At 36.3% G+C, this 27,128-nt stretch overlaps 2 protein-coding genes across 3 annotated transcripts in view; one reads left to right on the top strand and one right to left on the bottom strand.

The window, feature by feature from the left end:
* Window positions 1–27,128, bottom strand: part of LOC149826758 (protein translocase subunit) — a 108,621-nt gene that overhangs the window by 79,868 nt on the left and 1,625 nt on the right. The window lies entirely within an intron of this gene.
* On the top strand, window positions 10,511–26,310 carry LOC149826759 (SNARE-like superfamily protein). 2 transcript variants are annotated; one of them, XM_090020126.1, is made up of 6 exons: window positions 10,511–10,854; window positions 11,356–11,493; window positions 11,599–11,705; window positions 24,358–24,443; window positions 24,652–24,820; window positions 26,001–26,310. In XM_090020126.1, exons 4-6 carry the CDS (start codon window positions 24,384–24,386, stop codon window positions 26,195–26,197), a joined length of 426 nt encoding a protein of 141 aa, XP_089876252.1. In that variant the 5' UTR covers window positions 10,511–10,854; window positions 11,356–11,493; window positions 11,599–11,705; window positions 24,358–24,383; the 3' UTR covers window positions 26,198–26,310. The 2 variants fall into 2 exon arrangements, with proteins under 2 accessions (XP_089876252.1, XP_089876251.1); XM_090020125.1 differs by lacking the exon at window positions 11,356–11,493.

Raw genomic sequence — 27,128 nt, 5'->3', positions numbered from 1 at the left:
GATTGATAGGGATCTAGGGTGACCTAAGGGTAAAATGATAATTTTCCTGGTGAAAAAGGGTAAAATGATACCTAAACTGAGACAAACTCGGGATTGGACTCATATACTGACCTGCCAGGGTTGGCATCTGCAAGGGGGGGGGGGGGTATCTGAGTATGGATGAGGAAAATTTGGGGTATTTACATAACACCGCACTCACCTGCTCCATCAGGTAAATCTTCTTCGGCACAAGGGACCTCAACATCCTCTTATGTGTACAAAGCTCTTTCAGGAACTTTGTGTATGCAGGGACTTGTTAGATGGCATCTAGCAATAGGAAGTTTATCTGAACGTGCTTTAATATCTCAAGCATCTTCTGCATGTTCACTTCTTGTTTGTTGAACGACTTTGGTCTCTCTAACGCCTTAGGAAAGGAGGCTTTGATGATATATGACTTAGAAGACTCAGATGAGGGAGCCCAATTGCTTTCCTGAGGTATGTAAGTAGAGGCTGACTACTTTTCACTAAGTCTCCCGCTTTCTTCTACAACCGCTCTATATTGCTTTGGGGTTATAACCGCTTGAGCCTGCTCTTGATGGGCATCTGCCATGTGCAGGACATGCATCGACTCCTTACCCCTAGGGTTAACCAACCGCTGGTTAGGTAACGCCCCCTCGCTTCACCTGCTAAGCGCCTCACTGAGTTGTCCCATTTGTTTCTAAAGTTTCGCAATTGAGTGCATGTGGGAACTTAAGTTTGCCTTGATATCCGAGAAGGCTTTCAACATCTTGTTCTCGAAAGACTGGCTAGATACAGGCTCATGGGTCAAAGGCTAACTATAGGAAGCTAGGGTTGGGGGTAGCTCGATCTCTAAAAACCAAGCACATAACCACCTTGTCTGGGTTGGTTCTGGGAAGGGATGGGGGTTGTACTTGTAGATTTCTCCATGAGAAATTAAGGTGGTTACGCCAACCCGAGTTATAGGTGTTGGAAAATGGGTTGGGTGCAGGCTTGGCAAACCCTTGCGCCATCTGAGCTTACTCCTGGACAAACTCAGGGTACTGCGACACCTCGGGACAGTTAAAGACATGGTGTGTTGGACTAGCACACAATGCACACACTTACATGGCTGGGGAGGGATTCGACAATAGCTGATCCAATTTCTAGGTCAGCAGATCGACCTTGTTATGCAACTCAAGGTTTGTCTCTAATTCGAAGATATAAGCCTTCTTGGCTCCAACAGGGGCACATGTAACACTCTCATATTGTGAGGCGGAAGCATGGTGCATCGAATTCTCACTTAGGGTCTCAAACAGAGCCCACGCCTCATACTCACTCTTCAGCATGAAAGTGCCTCAACAAGCAGCATCAATCATTTGACAGTTCTTCTCAGTCAACCCGTCATAAAAATATTGCACCAGTTTCCAACAGGGCACCTGGTGGTGGGGACACTTCCCGATAAGATTATTCATCCTCTCCCATGTCTCATGAAACATTTCTCCCTCAACTTGTGATAAGTTGGTGATGGATTTTCGATATTGGTTTGTCTTACCAATCGAAAAATATTTCTTGAGGAACTCTCTTTGCATATATTCCCAAGTGGTAATTTGAACTGTATCTAAAGCCTTCAGCCAATGTTTGGCTTTGTCCTTAAAGGAGAAAGGAAACAACGTCAAACTCAACGCGCTATTTCCAAAATTGTTGATCCACACCATAAAACAGATCTCAAGGAACTCATCGAGATAACTGTAGGGGTCTTTATTGCTAAGGTCGTAAAATGATGGTAACATTTAAATGACACTAGCCTTGATCTCAAAATGATTGGCTCCTACATCAGGTCTCATGACAGGAGGCGAAAGTGTAAGTATTGGGAGTGAAGTACTCCCTCAGAGGACAGGTAAATTGCTGATCTTCAGCCATGGGGCCGGATCAACGGGCTCTCCTAATAAGAAACCCAGGGTCCTCAACTATCTCAGAAAGCTCGGGGTCAAGCGAGCGTCGCCCTTGCATGCACCTGAGGCTAGACCGATGCAACAACCATCCCAAGTAAGGCTTTCTACCTACCTAACATACAGTGTCTCCAAACCACAACAAACTATAAAGCAGGTAAAGAGAAAAATAAAACTAAAAAGCAGAAAATAAACAAACACCACACGCTTGCACCCAACAGATATTTTGTGAAAAGTAAGCTATGATCATGGTACCAAACGTGCGCAGTAACTTTCTAAGGGTAGCCTAGTAGGTGGGTCGTGCAAGAAAGGTAAGTTGGTATCTAGGGTATGCAAACATGTGGTTCTAAACCTAAATGCTGAAAAAAAACTAAACAATCCCAAATAATCAACATGAAATTAACTAAATAGTCCTAAATAGTAACAGAAGGGAAACAAACAAACGTGAACAATCAGTGGCAATAACGTAAATACTCAAATTTCTATCATCATTCCCCGGCAACGGCACCAAAAATTTGGTGTGAGTTTTGGAAAATGTTTTTTAAAATAATATTTTCAAATAAAATCAAGTGAAAGCTAGACACCAAAAATAAAAAAACTGGCTCGCACAAGTGGTGGAGTTCGAGTCGATCTCAGGGAACAAGAAATATTTTGTATTCAAGCACACAATTAACTACTCTTTATTGCCAAAAAGCAAAATCAATTAATTGAGTAAATAAGAAGATAGTGCAACCCTCGGTGGAGGACTTTAAATAATAAAATAATGGCCTTATTACAAACCCAATTAAATGAAATAAAATAAAACCTAATCTAGAAAGAAGAGAAAAGTCTTCAGTGCTTCGAGTCTTTGGGTCTTTTATTTGCTTCTTTGTTCACTTTTGTATGTGTTTGATTAAGGGCTCTTTGAGGGCCTTTCTGAGGGGTGCTTTTCAACACCTCAGAGGGTACTTTCGAGGGCTCGAAAGAGGGCTCTCACACATCCGATCGCTTCCCTGCAAGAATTAAAAACAAACTGCAGCAACAACTAATAGAACTAAACAAAATATAATAATTAATGAACTAAATTTCAGTAAGAAAGGAAGATCTAAACTACACAAACTAACTACACTAAAAGACATAATAGCAAAAATACTTAACAAACTAAGTGGTCCACAAGAAACTAACTAATATAACTAAATATGAATACTAAACTAAAATCAGACAAAGCAAAACTAGTGCAGGAAAATCAACGACATGCATAAAATAAACTAATAATGTATGGATAATTAAGATGACCTAACTAAAATAGTATGCTAAAGACGTACTTGGAAAAGGACTACTAATCACTAAAAATATGAATGCCAATATAAACTACTTAGAAAAACCTAAAAAGGAACACATGCTTAACCACGATAGCTAAGCAACATATACTACCTAATTTAAATTACCTAATGCAGACCGGTGAAATAACTAAACAAAACAATGACTAAAACAATAAATTACAACTAAGAAAATAGCATAACTAACACATATAACTAATGACTCAAATCATGGCTAATACACCGAACTACTAAAACAAATAATAACTAATGCAAACAAGTCATGACTAATAAAATAACTAGCTGATTCTATGTTACAAAAAAAAACTATTAGATTAGCTAAACTAGTCTATGAAAAACATTAACTAACATTAGTCTAGGAAAAATGTTAACTCACGTTAGACTAACCTTTATGAAATAAACTAACATATATAAAATCAATTAATAAACTAAACTATAGCAAAAGTTAATGTTAACTACTTCAAACGTTAGCAACACAAAATAATTTCATGCTGGTTCTTTGACAGCGTCCAACACGCAACTACTGTGTTTGACGTTGTCTATTCAAGAAAATCTCTACATAGAGTGAAAACGTTGTGTTGGGTTCTAAAAAGATTTTTAAACTAACTATACCTATATGAATATGCATGTTGCATGTAAACTGAAAAAATAATATCTAATGCACTATATGTCATGACAATGCAGATTTTTATGTATGCAATGAAACCCAATGAATCTAAATTACAGAGATGGGGGAGAAGAAGACTCACCAAGCAGCTCGCCTCCAACAGACGGGTTGAGAAGAAGAAACAACTTTTCCACTTATCACAAACACCTCCAGATGAAAAAGAGAGAAAGATCGCCGAAGAAGAGAGGAAGAATAGAAGAAGAAGGAACCGGTATGGAAGAAGAGGGAAGAGACTGGCAAAAGGGCGGCGGGGAAGGATCCAAGAGAGAAAAAATTCCCCTCCCTCTCATAAAGCTACTATTTATAATGTGCAATTAGGTTTTGAGAAATTATTTCAAAAGAAGTCCAACACATTTTCAATGTTTCCAAAAGGCTTCACTTTTAAAAAGTAATTTCTAAAAGCTTAATTATTCTTCCGTAAATGCTCCAACATGGCTCAAATTCTAATTTGATGAAAAACGATAAAACTCTTCGCAAACAAGCATTTTTATGCGATTAGTGCACATGATCATGCATGAAAATGTATGAATTTATGCATAAAAATTATGCATGATAACAGTAGTTGTTGTGCAGTCATCGCACGTGCCTCTGTGACACAAGCAGTTGTTGCAGCACTGTTCTAGGCACAATGTGCCCTACGCAATGCACGAGTGTACGATTATCACCTAACTTGCACTACACGCATGCCAACAGTTTCCACGCATGTGCGCCACACTTTTACACAGAGTTCTCGCATCATGCAATGTGCACATGCGAGCGGTTGCCATGGCACGTGCGCAACGCACGCTCGCAAACGGTTATGGGTGCCCATTTTTGGCGCCCATTCTCTTTGTACTTCCATTGTGGACAGTTTCCTTTATTTTGTATTTGCTTTCTTTTAAGGCTATAAAAGTCATGGCCCTTTTACGTTTTAGGGAGCTTTTTGATGAAATATAAATTTGGCTTGTTGGCTTCTTTGGGTTTGTATGACTCTTCATTTCTTTTGCTTTGTTGGTTATGTCTAGCACAAGGCGTGAGATCCTTCTCACTAACCGTTCGACTCACCTAGACGTTGCATGTGTTTGGGTCTGCTTGGGCCATTGGCGAAGGCTGACCACCGACGCGCGTGGAGTAGGCACACACCCGACGAGCCAAGGAACCAGTAGATGGTCTAAGGGCTTTCTTCTTCCCCCCTTCACCAAAGGAGGTTTACAACATCAGGTTGGTCTTGATGCGGTTCATGCTTTGAAGCTCCCTGTTTAACCATGTCGAAGTGCGAAGTTGGGTAAGCATTTTATCTTTTGGGTTTTGCTCAAGTGGTTGAAACTTTAGCCATTTAAGCAAATTCAGCTAAGTTACTAAAGACCGGACATGCACTTTCGTGCGACCTCTAAGGTTGTGCACGTGCACAGGCCATTGCATCCTGAAGGACTCTTCGAATGAACCATATGTATAACATGCTAACTTTTTGTAACCTGATATTTTTTATATTATAATACATTAAAGTAAATTTTATGAATAATTCATAAATTATATTGTCATATTTTAGATTTTGTGAGATTTAGACCTTGAAATCGCCAAAATTTGGTTCGAATCAAATCTGATATGATCTATGGGCAGAATCATACTTTTATATACAAAGGACATAATTAGAATTTTTTAAAAAGGAGGATTATTTTCTTAAGATTTTTTTTAGGAATTTGATTAAAAGATTTAGGTTTTATTGGGTAATGGCATCATGGTTAATAGATTGGTAGAGTGGGGCAAAATGGGTATATAAAATGCTTGAAGGGCATTTTGGTAAATTTAATAGGGCAACTGTCATTAAAATAAACAGCTTAGCCCCCACCGACTTAATTATGATGGCATCTCTTAAGAAAGTTGAGATTACTGTATTAAGGAGGTTTTATTAAACCTAAGCTTATATCTATATATCTATCTCTATATATATATACATCTCTCTCCCTATTTATATCTCTAATTTCTTTTTATTTTCACTTTCTTCTCACTATCCCATTCCCTACTCTCTTGCTCATCTCCTTCATGGAACCACACATCAATTCCCTCTGATTTCAACCACTCTCTCTCACAACCATCAAGTTTTGGTTGAGGAGAAGTGGATGCTACCTGTAGGAACAAATTTGGGTCTCTATTTTAGAGATTGCCATTTCTTGGTGTTTGTTTTCTTACGTGTGAGGAGTATGGTGTGATCTTCTTACTACATGAATTCTAGGGGCATGTAAGCATGATGATGAAGTTGGTCTGAAAATCATGACCGTTAGGAAACATTTTAGCATGTTTAGAAAGTGTTTGATGTGTAAATCATGTGTTTTTTACTAAAAAACTCATTGCATGCTATGAAGTTGTTCAACATTATTTTAAGTTTGAACTTTCATATACCCATGATAGTGGTACGCTTAGGAAAAGATGTTTTCAAAAGTATGCATGTTTGTGTTTTCGTGGCTATGAGGTTAAATGTAATTTTGATCTAGTTTTCTTGTAAAAATGCATGTTAGAATTGTTTGTTTCATATTTTAGAATGAGGACTCGTGAATTTCTATTGAAAATTTTTATTTTGGATATAGCATTTTTTATTTAGCTCTATTTAGGGTCGACTCCTGCTGGTAAGGAGTCGACTACTTCATAGATATGCTTGTTGCTCTGTCTCCGAGGGTCAACACCTGCAGATAAAGGGTCAACACCTTATTTTCAGAACTTTGTTGTGCATTTTTTGAGATAGAGAGTGAATACTTGTTATAAGAGACTTGACCCTGTTTTAAAAGAGTTGACACCTGTTATAAAGGCGCCTACCCCTATTTTAAAAGAATCGACTCCTGAATATAAAGAGTCAACTCTTGAACATTAAGTGTCAACTCCTGAATATAAAGAGTTGACTCCTGATCATTAAGAGTCAACTCATGAGTTACCCAAGGGTGGTTTGTGATGTTTTGAGTTCGGGTATGGGCTGTTGACCTTGAAATTCAAAGGAACCAGTCCGAAACAGTTGTGTATGATTTGATGGTACTAATATTTATTGATTTTAAACAATATTTATGCAATGGAGCATTAATTGATCTCAGTTGGTCAAAGAGGGATCCATTTTGTGCTTAAATGCATCTTTCTTATTGTATGTTTTGTATTGCATTGTGATGTGAAGTCTCGCTATTTCTAGTTATGAGTATTACAATGATGGTAATACCAATGAGAAGAAAGGGGTATGCATACGTACAATTTGAATTATAGGGTGACGACCCTAGAGGTTTCTTATTACAAGAACATGTTTGGGTGTTGACCTAAAATACCAAGAGGGTATTGTATGATGCATAATGAATTAATGTTTAATAATAAAATACAATGAATGCTTGTTTATGCTCGTCTGGTTTTCTTGCGGCTTGAGCTAACTTGTTAGATGTGAACAAGCATGCACCAACTTCGTGGAAGAATTTTTAGGACATTTAAGCGAGCTCCCGTCATGTGGATCTAAGAGATTGATTTTCTACCATGAGGCTTAGGGAGCACTGGATTCCGATACCAGAGGCGGAGGTAGAGCTGCTACAGTTTGCCTCCTAGTGTACACTATGTTGACTATAGGAAGAGGGATAAGGGCTTGAACTCTAGGTCCCAAGGAAAGGAATGCCTTGATGAAGGGTTATGGTTTCTAGTGCAAGTATGACAATAATGATATGAGAATAAACACCCATTGAATGGCTCGGTGATGCTCAAGTGGCAAGGAGAGTGATGTCCCTTTGAATATGCATGATTAAATCAATAAGTGTGTGTGGTGCATGGCATGTAATGTAAAATTAATTAAATAATAGTATTTAATAAAATAGTCATGCATGTAGGTAGACATGGAATGAGTTTGTGTATTCTGTGCTATGAGGGTCGAACCATGAGTTGGGCAAGTCGACTCCTCTAGGCTTATATTGGTGTTACGTTTTGCATTGATAATCAACTCTTGGGAATGTAGAGTCGACTCCTCTTTTGTTGTATATTTTGTCATACTTTGAGAGTCAACACTCGGATGTATTAGAGTCGATTCCTTAGTCGTTTATGATGGATGGTTTTGTAGAGATATGAGTCAACTCCTAGGTTGAAAGAGTCGACTCCTCTTCAAGTTTTAAATATTATGTCAAAATTTTTAGGGACTATCCTCAGATGTATCTGAGTCGACTCATCCTTGTTAGCTGGTGGTCGACCCATGAGTTGAAAGAGTCGACTCCTCTTGAGTTCTTTCTTGAATGATAATTCTCTCGATGATAAACTTTTGATGAGTAGTGGATCAACTTTTCTTGCTTGAGAATTTTTTTTTAAGCATAGTGACCCTTTTTGAACGAACTTGATCTTTTGCTACTACCTTGTGATATTTGTGTGTGGAGTTGGTTTACACTAAGACTGTGATTTATCTCACCCCATAATTATTACTATTTTTTAGGTACTCAATAGTAGGCAAATGTGACAACAGAGGACATGTGAGTGACTCATGAACATCAGTGGACGTGGACTTGGAACTACTTTTCTGGTTTTTGAGAACTTTATATATTTTATAAATATGGATAAATATTTTGAACAAGTTATATTTTGTGAAATGAAATGATCTTTATGTTTTGCAAAAGTATGTAATTGTGTTGTAAAATTTTGATCCTAGTTTGGAACTTGGATTTGAAAAGAAATTTTGAAATAAGAACGGTCTTTCATGGTGTATTAGAAAAATAACATTTTATAAAAAAAACTTGGTAAAATTTGGGGTGTTACAATATATCACCTCCCTGGTCCACTCCTGTCCATCCCATGCTTGTTTGTAACTAACACAAATGCTTTCTTCGTGACTTATGTCATTCATGATTTTTTTAGAGTCATATTCGCGTTATCATGCAAGCGTCTGTAAATAACATGTAAATCTATTTTGAAGGTATTTTTTCCACTACGAGGTTGCCCACTACTCCAACACATGTTTGCTCCTTTCCATACCTCTTCGTTAGAAAAAATTGTACTGCACACATTTTTTTACAGTGGATCCTCCACAGGGCAATCAACCATAGTATGCAAGATCTTTCTCATCCATACAACAATGACTCTCTTACTATAGCTCTTCACAATTTTTGTTTTAAAGTTATTCCTGATCACATGGTCTCTCAAAAACTTGTGACAATGCTCATGATCATTAAACCTTTTACCACAAACAAATTTTCTACTGTTTGAGTATGTTGTCGGTCACTGGAACTATTTACAATCATTAAGTTTTTAATTATCTAAGTGGTCATGCATTATGACCATATTTATTGTTATTGACAATATTTTAATTTCTCACTAGAAAATCAAAATAAATAGACTTTCAAATCTTTCTATTTTAAACATGATATTTTAAAAATATGGCCTAAATTGTATTTCTTCCTTGCATTCTTTTTTATTAAATGATGATAAAAATGCTCAAAGGTATTTGAATTGGAAGGCCATACTCAACAAATGCCAAATTAGAAAACATTAAAAAGAATTTGCATTTAAAGGGCATGGTTATAAAATGCCATGATTTTCCTGCACCACAAAGGCACTAAGTGACATTTTATAAAGCAAAGCAAAGATCTCCATCAATCGTCAATATGGGGGATATGTAAATATAATTGTGTAATATCCATATTATATAGTTACATTCTGCATAAATATTAGAATTATATAATTAAACAATATAGGATATAGCCAACATACCCGAGTTTAGATTATTGTTTTTTTAGTCTTTGTTGGCTTTAGAGCAGCAATATTAAGTTTTTACTTATCCCTTCATTGCCCTTTTCATGTTTTTGTCTTTTTGGGTTGAAGATTGATGCTAGTTGTTTGATAAGATTTTTTGTTTGTTTTGAATTTATTTATTTATTTTAGTTTCTTTTGACTTGTTCTTGTATGCATTGATTCTTTTGGCTATCGATGTATAAAGTCCAAGAGGACTATGACATTCTAATTCATTGCTTTTCTCCAAAACATGCTTAAGTACCCGTAAAACCTATTTTTTTTTAGAAATTAAATAAATAAAGGAATGGCTTTATTTCGAGTTAAAAATATATTTTTATCTTTTATTGTTAATTTTGTGTATTTTATACGCGTAATTTTATCTTTTTGACAAAGAAAGATAGAATGATCATTTCAATAATTTTTGTACATAAAATATCATTAAAGATATAAAATTGTCATGAAAATTGATCATTTTAAAGAGCATATGCTCATTTAGGTGTTTTTGAAGTGTTCGAATTTAACAAGAGACATTTTTAAGTTTTTTAGGATGAATTCTCAAAAAGGGTAGTTTAGTCATAAAATTAAACTCAAAAAATATTTTAATTGAATAAAGTATTATCTTTAAAACCAAAATTTTTTGTTTAAAATAAGATTTTTAGCCACCAAATAGTTTAATTATAGTGTTATTTTATTTTACCCATTTCATTATAGAAACTCTTCAGTTTTATTTTACAAAAGGTTTTTCGTTTTTATTTTTATTTTTATTTTTATTTTATTTAAGTTCCTCGGGTCGGGCCTGAATAGGACCCAAATCGGGTCTAATCCGGACCCAACGTTTCACCCCCGTACAACCTAACCCAAATCATTTTCTTCCTATTTCATCTTCTCCTTCACGCAGCCTCCCGAGCCACCCTCCTCCTCCTTCCTTCCTCGCTCGAAGACCGGCCGGAGCCGGGTGCCGTCGCCGACCCCCACCTCGCCGACGTTCCTTCTTCCTCCTTCCCTTCTTCTTTCCCCCTCTTCCCATTTTCTCCTGAGTTTCCCCTTCGTCCGAGCGCCGACCGGAGGCCGCCACCACTGTGACCCCCGTTGCTGCCGGCCACTGCGTTTGGCTACCGTTGCATGACCCTTCGACTCCGACATTTGAAGCCGCAAGACCGCCTGATCTCGCCCTCCCTGTGCAACAAGCGAATAGCCTCTGCTGTTGCTTCACCGCCGACGCCGGTGAACCCTGGTGAGCCGCTGCACTTGTCTGAATTTTTTCGTTCTTTTCTCCCCTCTGTTCAGCAATACACGCCCATTTATCATTGTTTTTTCGTTTTCTGGGGTTCGATTTCCCTGATTTGGGCAGAACCCGAGCCACTGTAGGTGGCCGGACCTCTGTCTTTGCCGAAAAAACGCCCCCCAGCCATGCGGGGTTTCACTGTCTCGTAGAATGTCATTTAGATTTTTTTTTTCTGTTTCTTTCCGCACGACCCTAATCAGGGTTTCGCAAATCCCGATTGCTTAGAAACCCGAGCCCAACCGATTGGGATCATTTTGTTTTCATGCTGACAATGGACCGAATTGCTTGTATGCGTTAAAGTAAATTTGTATTTGCCGAGTCTTGCTGTCTTCTCGGCATTGCCTGCGCATACCATTCCCGACATTGGGAATTGTGCAGGGATGCCGATGCGAGACAGCAGAAACATCTCTTGTTTTTAACGACAGTCTTGTTTTGGTTTTCCTGTCTCAGGTCGTATTCCTAAAGGAATACAAAATCCCCTTCAAAAACAGTTTGCCTATGTGTTTGTGCCATCGCGAGGAGCGATGTTTTGGACAGCGTGCATCCTGTGAAGTTACTCCACACGGCTGTCCAATCTTGTTTGGACTTGTCAGTGCTTTACTTCTTCTCCAATAGGGTTACCGATTTGCATTTTGATTTTTGGTAGCTCATATGCTTGAGCGGATTGAGATAAGTTTGTCATTGTGTGTGCAGCTGTAGCCCTCTCTCATTGCGAGAGGGACAATTAGATAATTCGTGTGGCAGTTGCGCTGGACTTTCAAGCTTTCGAGTTCTGCTTTACTCTTCATCGCATAACAAAGGTAGGATTTCTAAACTAAAATTTTAGAATGTAATTTATGTTGTATGATAGAAATCTAAAAGTTAGTTTGCACGTACAGTGAATTCGTAACACAGTCACATTGCTAGAAAATGTTTAGAATTGTATTGTATTGTCAATATAAATGTGCATTACAGGTGCGTAATTGAGAAAATTACACGATGCTTAATGCTAAGCATCATATGCGGCTAGAAATGCCATGCAAAGAGAAGAAAAAATTCAAATGCAAAAGCATGTAAATCGGGTAAATACTCGTGGTAAGTAGTGGTGCAAGTGCATCACAAGTTAATTACTTTCTTGACTGCGACACTCTCCTGCTCACATACTCACACTCACTTAATTGTGGATATCTAGGACTATTCTGCTGAAATTCAGAAATCATGCTGAGCATGATTTGAATGTATGACAATAAAAGTGGTCTTATTTTTATAGTTCGAAGATCATGCTTGTCATGATTTTAGTTAGTGGAATATTGGTGTGTGTTTGTTGCATGTACATGTTTGATGTTGCCTTGTGAAATGAATGGTTGAATGAATTGATCTGTTTGACATGATTGTATTAAATGCTTACATGAAATTATGTTCGAATTAAGTATGCTATGCATATTAAAATTGTATCATGAAAGCATGCCTTAAATGAATGTATCATGCTTGTAAATATGCATGCATTTTATTGCATATCCTACTCGTTGTGCACTTATTGAATCATGCATGAGAGCATGCAAGTTTGAATTATGCAAGTGACATAGACTTTGATATGATGCTTGCGAGCATGTAAGTTTGAATTATGCAAGTAGTATAGACTTTGATATCATGCATGAGAGCATATAAGTTTGAATTATATAAGTGTCATGGATTTTGATATTCATGCATGAGGGCATGAGAGGGTTATCTTGTGAGATTATAATGCTTGGCTTTGACCTATGACTCAATAATAAAGATAACCCCTGGACTATGGGTCCAATTAAGGCATCGGTAAAGCCGGGCTCTTTGAGATGGCTGGGTCCGTCCCGATCTCTTGTTCTCCCGGGAGAGGGAAGGGCGGTACAAGCCTCGTGGAACATGTGTTTTCGAGGGTTGAAGGGGCCTCTTGTCCCCGTCTCACGGAGGTTAGGGGACAGGTCTACCAATGGGGCCTAGGTGATAGGACCACAACTCTGCAGAGTTAGGGATGCATGCTCGAATTTTCGTCGGCGATTTTGGTTTGACATAGGCCAAGACCTGGGACCATGGGTTCGTGCTCCCGACCGCTATAGTATTGCAGGGTTGAATTGCTCAGGAAAGAACCAGTTAAACCATAAGAGTGCAATAAAAAATATATAGAATAATAAATACTCCTATGATTGTTTCTAGATGCCTATATCCACTATTGTACCAGACGAGTTTGAATAATCAAGAGAAACAATTAATTAGATTTTTAATATAACTGTTTTCATATGTATAATCATATATTGTGAACATGTAGAGTTTTCTAATTGCATGATTATTGTTTACAAATTTGTTATATGTGAATGAAAAATACATGTTTATGATTGGTCGTGTGATTTGACCTATTGTTACAAGCCAAGGGCTTGGTTGATGCACGTGAGGTACTTGTGTGTGTGAGGCACACGGGAAGGGTCGAGATAAGACCTGTTTCATTATTATATTTGAATGCAAAGTGCATAAATGTTTTGAGAAAAGACACGTGAATTTATAATTGAAACAATGCATGCCTTAGTCATAAGTTGGACATGAGCATGTTTCTTTTGAGCATAAAGAAAGTGAATGATCGTGTTGCATGAGAGATTGCATTTTACTTTACTTCGAAGCATGCTATAAATTGCACACTTTTATACATTTATGCAAATGTTTGTCATGGATGTGAATGGTTGTAAAATTAAATGCCATGAATGAAAATGAATATGATTTGGAGTTCCATGCATACAAATGATTTAATTATGAATGCTATGAAATGAATGATGGTATATGTGATTGAATATCATGTTGTTGTGATGTGGATTCTCTTGACTCTCATTTCTAAAATGATCGGAATTTCACTTGATTGCATCTTTTGAACTTGAATTGCATTCTTCAAGTTTAGTTTTGGTTTGGTTTCCTATGGGCATGTGGTTATGTCTTATAATATTTACATATAACCTCGTGGAGGATTGAAGCAAAATGCGGGTTGTTGCGTGACTGAAGGCTCCACTCTTACCTAGTACGGTCTCTAGAGGATCCAGACATTTTGGGAGAGTTATAAACTTGTCAAGATTTAATTTTCATGTATGAATCTTTAAACTTTAAGAATTATAATATTTTGGAATGAGAAGAATGTTAAATTTTGCCTTTTCATTTCTGCAATGATTATTCTTGTGATTTGAAAATTTTGAATTCTCACGTAATTTCTCAATTGTCTTAAACCTTAGATCAGTTTCGTCTTCTACATTTTTGTATCTTTTTCACATGCGAGCATCCTTAAAGTAATAAACCCCATCGAGATACGTTTATGGATGATTATGTACTGGATCTGATACTAAGAGGCTAATATACACTCACACTTGCTCTCAGATAGGTTGTCTAGTATTTAGAACAATTGAAATGTGGCCATAGACGAACTTGTGGGATATTACTTTAGAGACTCATGTGTACTTTTATAATAAATAAAAAGTTTTAAAATTTTCTCAAAATTTCGAGTTTGAGAAAGTTTTAAAAATGTTGGATTTTTGAGGGGCATTATAGTTGGTATCAGAGCATGGGTAAGAGTGACCTCAAGTCACGAGCAAGATCGCTTTCGCAGGTATGATATCTGTTATGTAGATATTATTGATATGCACATATGTGATATGTGGTTATAAATTGTGAAAACATGGTTTGATGTTTGTTGAAAAACCTAGAAATATGTTAGGACTTACATTAATTTCGTATGTGGTTGCTTGCTTGTCCAGATGACATGGGCAAGATAGTGATTTAACCCAAGTCACTATTCTTATTGCGGGTCGAGCCGCTCTAGTATTGTTTGATAGTGGAGCTACATAATGCTTTATTTCTCCTAGTTTTGCTAGTCAGTTACATTGGCCTGTAGAATCTTTGAAACATGTGCTAGATGTGAGTAATCATGTAGGCGATAACTGTATTTGTGCTTATTATTTACCTAATTTGTCTGTTGAGTTGGGTGGGCAAAAATTTGCCTGGTTGTTTTTGACATGACGGTATTCAATGTTATCCTTGGCATGGATTGGCTCTACGAGTACTATGCCATTATCCGTTGTCGTGAAGGCATAGTGGTCTTATCACAACCTAATTGTCCCGAGATTGCTTGTTGTGTGTTTAGACCTTCTTTAGGGCATCATGTTGTTTCATCTTTGAAGACTCAAAAGTATGTGAGCAAAGGAGATGTTACTTGCTTGTGTGATTTTTGTTATGATATATGTGTTGCTTGTGTTTTTGCTTAGGTTTTGTCAAAGATCGATTTGAGATCTGGGTATCAAATTAAGGCACATGATATATCCAAGACTGCATTTCGTACTCATTATGGGCATTAGGAGTTCGTAGTGATGCCATTTGGACTCACAAATGCTTCAATCACGTTTATAGACATGATGAATCGTATTTTTCAACCATTCTTTGATTCCTTTGTGATTGTATTTATCGATGATATCTTGATCTATTCAGAGAATGAGATTCAGCATAAAGAGCATCTACGTGTGGTTTTTGAGATTCTTAGGGAGCACCAACTCTATGCTAAGTTCTCTAAATGCGATTTTTGGCTCAGGCAAATGTCCTTCCTTGGTCTTGTGATTTCCGCAGATGATGTGGTCATGGACCTCGCCAAAGTTGAGGCACTGTTAGATTGACAGCTACCGCAAAATATTCATGATATTAGAAGTTTCTTCGGTTTGGCCGGCTACTATTGACGCTTTTAAACCATATTAAAGCTAAAATACGTGGTAATCACATCTATTCTAGTATCAAAGTATATTTTAACCATGAAGGTGTCTTCTCATAGAGATTTAGCAGTTAAAATCCCGCTTAAGCCCCTGCCTAGGCTGATTGAGCAATCTAGGTGCAAGCCTACCACCTAGGAGCACCTAGGTGCCTCTGCAAGTTCCTAGGTTGGGGGAACCAAGTTTGGTATTTTCTGTTTTTATTTATAATGTTTAAAACATTGTAATCATGTTTTGGTTGTGGATTTTATAACATTTAATTTTTTTAGTTTTTTCTTAATTTTATGTTTCTTATATTTTTATTTTAAATAGTTATATTCTTTTGTCAGTCTCTAGGTGATAACTAAATGAATACGTGTTTAGATGGATTCGAATGTTATAAATACAATTATGTTTTAGTTTCTTTAGTTTTGTTTATCAATTATGTGTTTTTTTTAAGTTGTTTAGCTTCATAAATTGTGTTAACTATGCATTTTCTAGTATTTTTAAGAATTTATTGCATTTTTTAGTTTTTGGATGATGACTAGGCGCCCACTAGGACTTTTAAGGGATTGACACTTAAGCATCAACTAGGCCTTTTAGGGGATTGACCCTAAGCACCAACTAGCACTTTTGATTACTTAGCATTCAAATGATTCAAATGACAAAATATATTTATAAATTCCATCATGTCTAAAGGTATTCGTCCATTTTAAGCATTTCAAAGACAAAATACATTATAAATTTCAAAAATAGTTTTAATCATTTATGGCTTTCTAAGATGGATATTGTACCTACTAATTTCATCTCATGTATGCATTTAAACTCGTATAAAACATCTACAAATTTAACATAAAATATTCAACAAGGATGAAGTGATTCTCCACTACAAAGGTCTTTTAACACATTGATGCATGGAAGTCCATGTAATCAAATGGTCTGAGATTATAAAAGACGCTAGAACAACCAAACTAGTTAAGATAAACCACAGGAGGTGGATCTGAAAATGATAAAAGTTTTTTTTTGGAATAAGTTAAGGTTGATGAAGGTTGTCATGATATCGGAGAATCAATTTGGTTTTATGCCTGGAAGATCTACTATGGAAGCTATACATCTTCTTAGACAACTTATTGAGAGAAATAGAGAGAGGAACAAAGATTTGCATATGGTTTTTATTGATTTGGAGAAGGCTTACGATAGAGTACCTAGGGACGTTCTCTGGTGGACAATAATGAAGAAAGGTGTTTCTCTCAAGTACATTAGTATAATTAAAGATATGTATGAAGGAGTAGTAACCAATGTCCGCACTTGTGGAGGGGTGACAACCAATTTTCCTATAACGGTTGGGTTACATCAAGGATCTGCTTTAAGCCCTTTCCTATTTGCTATAGTGATGAATGAGCTTACGAGATCAATTCAAGAAAATGTGCCGTGGTGTATGTTGTTTGCTGATGATATTGTTTTGATTGATGAGTCTAGAGCTGAGGTTAATGCTAAGTTAGAATTATGGAGACAGACATTGGAACCAAGAGGTTTTAAGTTGAGTAAGAGTAAGACAGAATACATGGAATGTCGATTTAGTAAGCAACAAAATAGAGATGGGAGTGTAGTGAAGCTTGGTGAGCAAGAAATACCGGTGGATGATTCTTTCAAATATTTGGGATCTATCATTCAAAAGTATGGAGAAATTGATGGAGATGTAAATCATAGGATAAAGGTTGGGTGGATGAAATTGAAGAGTGCAATTGGAGTGTTGTGCGATCGTAGAATGCCATTGCGGTTGAAGGGAAAGTTTTATAGGACGACTATTAGGCCCGCTTTACTGTATGGTACGGAATGTTGGGCTGCCAAGAGACATCATATTCAAAAAATGAGTGTAGCTGAGATGCGTATGCTGAGATGGATGTGTGAAAATACAATAAAAGTTAAGATTCGGAACGAGGAGATACGTAAGAAGGTAGGCGTTGCACCCATTGAAAATAAGATGAGAGAGAATCGTTTACGGTGGTTTGGACATATTCGACGAAGGCCTAATGATGCTCCAGTTAGAAGGATGGAGAAATGAGAAAATATATTAGTTAAAAGAGGTCGGGGTAGGCCTAGGAAGACATGGATGGAGGTGATAGGAAAGGATATGAATGCTTTGAACCTCACCGAGGACATGACATTAGATAGAAATGAATGGAGGAGAAGGATTCATGTTGAAGACCCAGAATGATTTTCTTTGTTGGTTCATATCGCCGACCCCAATTGTTTTGGGATGAAGGCGTAGTTGTTGTTGTATCAAAAGATTAACCACCATACTTCCTTGGGACCAATTCTTGAAAAATATGTTAAATAGCATGAAGCGGGTATCTTACGTTCAAATGAGTTAAGCAATTAGAAAACATTTGCTTCTCAACTAGTTCTACAACGTAATGAAGTTAACACTATGATAGACCCTTGTTTGTGACTCAATCCTCTTGTTTTTCATAGACAAAGAAGGTCTCACATAGAAATCAACCACTGAAAAGTTGGACTATCAATGGTCAATGCGATATTTTTAGATTTCTCATCGACAACGAAAAATCGACGAGTTATGAAGCTTACAGATCGAAAAGAGCGTGTGAACAGTCAGTGACCAAAATTCTAAAATTGCTTCAACTAAAATCATCTGTTACGACTAATGTCGAGTACCCGAATCAACATTGTAAAGAAAAATGAGAAAAATAAAAAAGCAAAAAAGAGGACAAAGGAGTATGCTAAAAATGCTTTGAGCCAGATAAAATTTGATTATTAAGCCCCTATCGATGAATTACCAAGAATTTCAACAAAGAAAAAGTTTCAAATCTTACGTTGTAGGAAGAAACTCTAAATCCTATAGGAAATGGTGGACAAATCAAAGAAGAAGATAAAGATGAAGGAAGATGTGCAAGAAAAAAAATGACAAAGAGAAGGAGAGGGAAAAAGGGGAGAGAGAAGAAGAGGGGCATACGATCATGAAGACGATCTCAAAGGAATAAAAGATTTGGAGCCAAACCCAAATTGATGTAGGTTATGTTTGGGTTTGATATTTGACTGATTTCATGTAAATTTTATTATGATTGCAGGATCTATAGCCTAAAAAAAGAAGATCCAACAATTATTTTGCATCAATTATACTGGTTTCAAGCGCATGAGTGGTTCTTAACACTATCAGAGGAAGCAAATGACTAGTTTGATCAAATGCATTTTCAAAAATTCTTGGAGCTCACACAATGAAAAATTAGTCATACTCATAGATTTCATGGTGCATTTATGAAATTTAGTAACCAACATGTTTAAGTTCTCTATTTTTTAGATGACCATCACTTTAGAAGACGTGACACACATCACTGGATTGAAGTGCCATAGGGAGCCAATGAATGCAACCTTGATTTGGAGAATTCAAGTACCTATGTAAAAGTTTGGTGAGAGTAACTGAGGCTGCATTCGAATGTGAAGGGTTGAAGTTGTCATGGTTGAGGAACAATTATGACAAGGGGAAGTTACCTTGTGTTGGAGGGAAGGTTGGTCATAGGGCAAACAAAGTTGTAAAGACATTCTTGCTCTACTTTCTTGGCACCTGTGTATTCATTGACACTGGTGTGAAGTCGATCTATGCATCATATATGCAACTGGTGTAAGGCTTGGATCGTTTCAATGAATATACATGGGGAGCAACTTCACTTGCACACCTGTATGAAAGTTTGAGTCACGTGAGTCGTGAAAGAAAAAACTTGGCATGTTGGTGTTGTTGAAGGTACGAATATTGATTTGATTTGATTGATATGAAAACATGATTTTATTATCTTTATGTATTAATTTGTATATTAATATGTGTATTGATCCTTGCAGGTTTGGATATGGGAGCACATATCCATTAGATATGACTCATGAGCTTGGAACCAGTAGAATTGATGCATAATGCTTGTTGGATCATCTTTTTTATGTTGCGGATCCTGCAATCACAATAAATTTTTCATGAAATTAGTCAAATATCAAACTCAAACCTGATCCACATCAATTTGGGTTTGGGTCCAAATCTTCTATTCGATTTAAAATCGGGTCTAACAAACCCGACCCGACTCACTCTTGCTGCTTTTTTTGTTCTCCCTTTCCCCTCTTTAAATAAAAGTCAGATCCTTTGAGATCATCTTCATGATCGTATGCCCCTCCTCTTCTTCTCTCTCACCTCTTCACCTCTCCTTCTCTTTGCCCTTTTCTTTCCTTGCATCTCTTCTTTCGTCTCTTCTGAGATCAGAGTTTTCCGCTACTCTCTTCTTATTCTTTGCTTCGTCCACCATTTCCTATAGGATTTGAAGCTTCTTCTCACGAGGTAAGATTTAAAGCTTTTGTTTTGTTGAATTTCTTGGTAATTCATTGATTGGTGCTTCATAATCAAATTTTATCTGGCTCATATCATTTCTAGCATGTCCTTTTGTCATCGTTTTTTCTTTTTTACTTTCCCCATTTGTCTTTATGATGTTGATTCGGGTACTCAACATTAGTCGTGACAAATGATTTTAGTTGAAATAATTTTAGGGTTTTGGTCACTGATTGTTAACACGCTCTTTTTAATCTTTAAGAGTCATAACTTGTCAATTTTTCATTGTCGATAATAAATCTAGAGACATCGCACTAACCATTAACAGTCAAACTTTTCAGTGGTTGATTTCTATGTGAGACCTTTGTCTATGTAAAACAAGAGGATTGAGTATGCCTACGTGATTTAATTTTTGCCCTTTCACACACAAACAAGGGTCTATCATGGTGTCAACTTCATTACGTTATAGAACTAGTTGATATGGAAGATGTTTTCTAATTGCTTAACTCTCATCAGAATGTAAGACTCTTCATGCTATTCAATATATTTTTCAAGAATTCGTCCCAAGGAAATATGGTGGTTAATCTTTTGCCATTTCATAAAATTAAACTTTTGCCATTTTCAGATTTACCTTTCGTGGTTTGTCTTAACTACTTTCGTTGTTTTACTTTCATAGTCTCAGACCATTTGATTCCATGGTCTTCCATGCAACAAAACCACATTTGTGGATTCTTTACATGGCGGTATGTGGTGCCATTACATTTTTGTTTCTCTTTGATGCATCAATGTAGGAAAAAGTCCTCTCTAGTGGAGAATCACTTCATCTTTGTTGAATATTTCATGTTAAATTTGTAGATATTTTATACGTGTTTGAATGCATACATGAGATGAAATTAGTAGGTACAATTCATCTTAGAAAGCCACAAATAATTAAAGTTATTTTTGAAATTTATAATGTATTGTCTTTGAAGCACTTAAAATGGATGGATACCTTTAGGCATGATGATGAAATTTATAATATATTTTGTTATTTGAATGCTAAGTAATCAAAAGTGCTAGTTGGTGCTTGGGTGCCAATCCCCTAAAAGTCCTAATTTGGGCCTAGTGAACTCGCAAAAAATAAAAATGCAATAAATTCAAAATACTAGAAAATATGTAGTCAACACAACAACTGAAACAAAAACACACACATAATTGATGAACAAAACTAAAAATACTAAAACATAATTGTATTTATAACATTGAAATCCATCTAAACATGTATTCATTTAGTTGTGTCACCTTGAGACTGACAAAATAATATAAACATTTAAAAAAATATAAGAAACATAAAAATAAGAAAAAACTGAAAAAAATAAATGTTTCAAAATACACAACCAAAACATGATTACAATGTTTTACACATTATAAATAAAAACATGAAATACCCTGTCACACGGACTCTTCTAGCAGGTCACTGCCCCCGCACCCAGGCGGGTACGACACTTGGACACAACTTCCTTTGTGTTAGGTGAAGTCCATTTCTATCCAAAAGTAGATTCAGTTAGCCGTAATCAAGTCCATTTTTATCTATATTATATATATAAATACATAAATGCACACAAATACACGTAGTGTTAACTTAAAACTGTTAAAAATTATATATATATATATATATATATATATATATATATATATATATATATATATATATATATATATATATATATATATATACACCCCGCACCCCAAGTTTTTTAAAGTGTCGTATCGCCGCACCCGTACCCACACCCGCACCTATGTGACATAGGAAATACCAAACTTGATTCCCCCCACTTAGGTAGCTCAGGCAGTGGCTTAAGCAGGATTTTAACTACTAAGTCTGAATGGGAAGACACCTTCATGGTTAAAATATATTTTGATGCTAGAATAAATGTGATTACTATGTAATTTAGCTTTAAAATGGTCTGAACATGTCAGTACCTTCATAATCATAATGTGTATTGATGCTAGATTGGATGGAATGATTTTGTATTTTGGATTGATAGGTTACTGAATTAGGTGAAATTATTAGGTACATTTATAAATTATAATTTGAATGTTTTATGTGTTCATGTAGTTTGGAATCTATAATGTATAACACTTAGATAATGCTTCATAATTATAACGTGTTGTGACAATATAATGATTAAAATGGTCATGCATTATGACCATATTTGCAGATATCGGCAATATTTCAATTTCTCACTAGAAAATCAAAATAAATAAACTTTCAAATCTTTTCCATTTTAAACATGATATTTTGAAAATATCGCCTAAATTGTATTTCTCCCTTGCATTTTTCTGATTAAATGATGATGAAAATGCTCAAAGATATTTGAATTGAAGGCCATACTCAAAATGCCAATCTAGAAAACATTCAAAAAAATTTGCATTTAAAGGGCATGGTTATAAAATGCCCTGATTTTCCTGCACCCCAACAGCACTGGGTGACCTTTTATAAAGCAGAGCAAAGATCTTCTCCAATCGTCGATATGGGGGATATGTAAATACAGTTGTGTAATATCCATATTATATAGTTACATACTGCATAAATATTAGAATTGTAGAATTAAAGAATATAAGACATAGTCAACATACTTCAGTATCAATTCCGGATTTTTGAGTGTCTCTAGTGGCTTCTGAGCAACAGTATTAAGGTTCTATTTATCACTTTATTACCCTTTTCTTGTTTTTTTTTCTTTTTGGGTTGAAGATTGATGCTAGTTTTTTGGTCAGATTTTCCTCTGTTTTGATTTTTTTTTTCGATTCTTTTGACTTGTTCTTGAATGCATTGATTCTTTTGGCTGTCGGTGTATACAAGTCCATGAGGACCATGACCTTCTAATTCATTGCTCTTCTCCAAAACATGCTTAAGTACTATTGGGTATTTGCTTCCAAGTTCCAAATCTTTAATAGATCAAGTAAATGCCATGAAATCGGAAGGTGTTTAGACCTGAGTTACAAAAACTAGATTCCATGCTGATGGAGCATGTGTCTGTTTGATGGTTGTTGATTAAAATTGCTTCACAGAAATGTGCTCCAACATGTTTGATGTTTGCATTTAGTGTTAAGTGACTTGCAATCTTAGTTTTATGGATTTTGTTGTTTAAACACAATTTTGCATTATTCATTACACAGAGTTAGTTTGCATGCTTCATTGATAGCTTTATTGCACTTGAAGTTGAGGGATAAGTTCAAGATGGTGGACCTTGAATAAAAAAAAACAATTTAGAGTATTATGATGGTGGACCTTGAATAAATGAAAGGTTCACTTTTTCCATAATGATTGAAAATATGTTTTGTAATATGTAGCTGGGAGATTTGTTTATGGGCCATTGCCCTGTTAGATGAATGGTTTTGTAACTGAGATGTGGACATTTTAGATGTGGTTTTTAATTAATAACTTTTGTATTTGATTTTTGTTCTCTGATTTAGCTCACTAGTTGCTTATGTTGATGTTGAATGATTTAATTGATTAGAAGTGTAATTATCAATTTTTATAATTTTTCTTTTTCTTAATTTCCCAAGGTTTTCCCAAAAATATTTTTTTTAAAACCTCCTGATATTTTCCCTTGCCAAGAAACTCCCAAGGATTTTTGCCTCCGATTATGACATTGAAATGGGAGAAATATATAGGCTTCAATTTATAAGGCATGTTGACCTTGGATTGGATGAGACGGATGTTGTATTAAAATTATAATGTGATACATCAGACTAAATGGGCAGCCATACCGAAAATGGATCTTAAATCCCAAGCAGTAATCAAAGACTAGATCTTGAATCCTTGGTGGCAATTCAGTAGCTGAACACTTTCAAATCCTCAAGATTTGAGATCGTAGGATTTATAATCATTGGGAGTTTGAAATTTGAGGAATTCAAATACTGCATCGCTCTCTCCTTTTTTGCTCCACCAAAATTGTGGATTTCTGCAGAAAAGAATAATCAACTGGCAATTTCAGTGAAAACCCATCTTTTTTTCCTCATGGCTTCAATCAATATCCACTTGTTATAGTTCTTCGAATGATAGGCTTTCGGTGAATGTCCTTCTCATATCATCATCTTCTTGACAGCATTTTGGCTGTAATCCACATTTTTAGTATGATTTTATTTCTATGCATGTCTTTTAGGGGGTTTCTTAAAGACTACCTTTTTTTCCCCCAAATCATGACATGCACAAATAGAAATACACATGGGAATTTTTTAATTGAATATTTATCTAAGTTCTCAAAAGTGATTTCTGATTTTGAGAGTGATCAAAGAGATTAGAATGTTAAACCTTGCACTAGCTTGTACCATATGTGCATTAAAATTTCTCCATTGATCTTTTGGTATGCATGCAAGTTAGTTACATATAATTGAATTGATTATGTTTTGCTTCATTTTCAGGCTGACTTCCTACTTGCCAATTAGTCATGGCTGCCATCTATAGTCTCTTTATTATCAACAAATCTGGGGGATTAATCTTTTATAAGGTAGCTGGCTGTTTCTTTGATGTATTTTTTCAGAATTATAGATCTTTTGTGATGTGGGTGGTTCATATTTGTGTTATCATATTGCCAGCAGTTCTGATATTTGTTATGTAAATGTGTATTTCTTAGTTTCCAAGAAAGAGATATTTGGTTTCCATCCCTATCTTTTGTTCCTTATAACCTCTATTGTTACTTCCAAATTCATGTTCAGGATTATGGATCAGCGGGACGCATGGACACAAATGACAGCTTGCGGATAGCAAGTCTCTGGCATTCCATGCATGCAATTTCCCAACAGCTATCTCCAACGGTGGGTTGCACAGGAATTGAACTTCTTGAGGCAGATACATTTGATCTCCATTGTTTCCAGTCCTTAACAGGTATGCTTCTGGTTTTCATGGAAAGGAAGGCTTTTCTGGATCTTTATTGGAAATGTATTCATTGTTATGTCTGTTGTCATGATTCCCCAGTGCTTGTGGATGGCTGTGGTATTTAACATTGAAAGCTCCAGGCTATATGCTTGATTGCTATTTTTTCATGGAGGATAATGGTATATGCACAATTGCATATTTTCCTTGGTGGATACTGTCAGTCAGTACATAGTTGTGTTGATACTGAAAATGATTGCATTTGGCTTAGGGAAAGAGAGAACGTGATAGGCTAGGGAGGCCTACTAAGAGATGGAGGATCTGAAAGAGAAAAGGTGGTGTTGGATCAGTGTTTTCTTCTTTCTTTGAAGATTTTCTATCGGTTTTCTCATTATTGGGAACGAGTTTGGGATCAGTTTTTAAAGGCGGGAAGAGCCTTTCTGTTGTTTGTATGTAATCAATTGCCTCATATGCAACCACTACACCAATCTATATTTGCTGACCTTTGGAAAACCTATCCGGCAAGGAGAGACCAACTTGGGTGTCATTGTCTTTTATAGATCAAGTCAATCCAATAGATCAGAAATGAGTCATCTTCTCCTTTTACTCCAGGAAACAAAGTGACATTATTGGTGGAGAGAACGACAATGACGAAAAAAAAGGTCGAAATCACATATTAATGTGCACAAGTTGTCTCTATTAAGAGTTCTACACTGGAAATGAGTTTCCAATGAGCAATTGCTTGAATAGCAAGAGGTTGTGGATCTCTGGGTCTAAAATGTCTGCTTATACATGGGTTAAATTCTCATGGTTGGAAAGGAAGTTATTTGAGTGAAGTCAAAAACGGCTTGGACGAACAAGATAGATGATGTCCTCTCCCATGATGTCATTGGCGATAGATCAATAAATTGTGTTGGTAAGTGAACCCTAGACAAAATTTTACGGACTTTGTGGAAAAGATCTTATCATGGAATGCTTTATAAAGAGAGTTCATCTTCCCAGATGGAGATAAAGCCTGAGTTTACACTTTGTCCTCATGTCATCTACTTTTTGTTTCAAAGTATAGTTTTTCAACTTCGCTTCACCCTAAGAAAATGAGCTGTTGCTGATGCTTCTGGTTGTGTTCATGGTTGGATTATGCAGTCATATTGATAATACTTATGTTAGTTGTTGTTGCTTGCTACTACTGCAGGGACAAAGTTCTTTGTGGTCTGCGAGTCTGGTATGCAGAATATGGAGGCTCTTTTGAAGTTTATATATGAGCTGTACACTGATTATGTTTTGAAAAATCCATTCTATGAAATGGAAATGCCAATCCGGTGCGAGCTCTTTGAACTTCATCTTTCTCAAGCGATCCGCAAAGACCGCATTGGCTTGATTGGGCGATAGGCCAATTTTCTCTCCATGTCCCAAACTGAAAATTGTTGAAAGCATGTTGAGTTGATTCTGTTCTTTGATTCTACAAGTTGGTAATGTTGGTATTCAATAAAGTGCAATTCTGGTTTGAGCATTCGTTCAAGTTTTACATTAATCTAGTAAAAAGTGTAAGTTTTCGTGTGGGTAGGCATTAAGCTGAGCTTCCCTTGTGCTGCATCGTAGGGTTGGTAAACGAGCTGAACAAAACAAACTTAAGGTATTTAATCTTGTCTGTCATTTGTGGCGAGTTGAGCAGAGCTCGAGATCATGGCCTGCCCTACTTAACCAAGCTGAACTTGAGCTGGCTCATTTACAAATAAAATTTTAAAATAATAAAGTTTTGACCCTAAACCTATTAATATAAGCTCAAACTAGCTCATTTTACAAAATAACTACGTTATTTCAAAGTTGTAAACAACAGGGTTTAAACTCTAAGCTTATTGATTCCAAGCCAAACTCTTCAACCTTTTAGAATCCATACAACAACCTTTTAGAATCCATGATATAAAATATATGTAGAATATATTTATTACTAATTAACACGCCGTTGTTCATGTTTGCACTTGCGGTTCCTATTTTGATAAGTTCAAACAAGCTCCCTACAAGTCGAACACAAGCCAAGTCACGAGACGAGCAGCTAATCACATTTCCCAGCCCCTAGTTTGATGCTGCCACATCAAGCATGGCCAGCTTTTTGAAGATCAACCCATCACATGGCTCATAATGGGCCTGTCAACCTGGACAATTCCACACATACCCGACCCATCTGAGTGAGTCTGGGATTAGTGTTTTGACCTTTGGGTTTAGCTGGCCAGCGTCCAACCCATTGCCCACCTTGGAAACGGTTGAGCAGCTTCAAATAAAACACCACTAATTGTGTTTGTTAGAACGGAATCCACTTACC

Source organism: Nuphar pumila, chromosome 10, assembly GCF_984573655.1.
Source record: "Nuphar pumila chromosome 10, dmNupPumi1.hap1.1, whole genome shotgun sequence".
In the NCBI taxonomy this organism is placed as follows: domain Eukaryota; kingdom Viridiplantae; phylum Streptophyta; class Magnoliopsida; order Nymphaeales; family Nymphaeaceae; genus Nuphar; species Nuphar pumila.
This window is presented reverse-complemented; position numbering and strand designations above follow the sequence as displayed.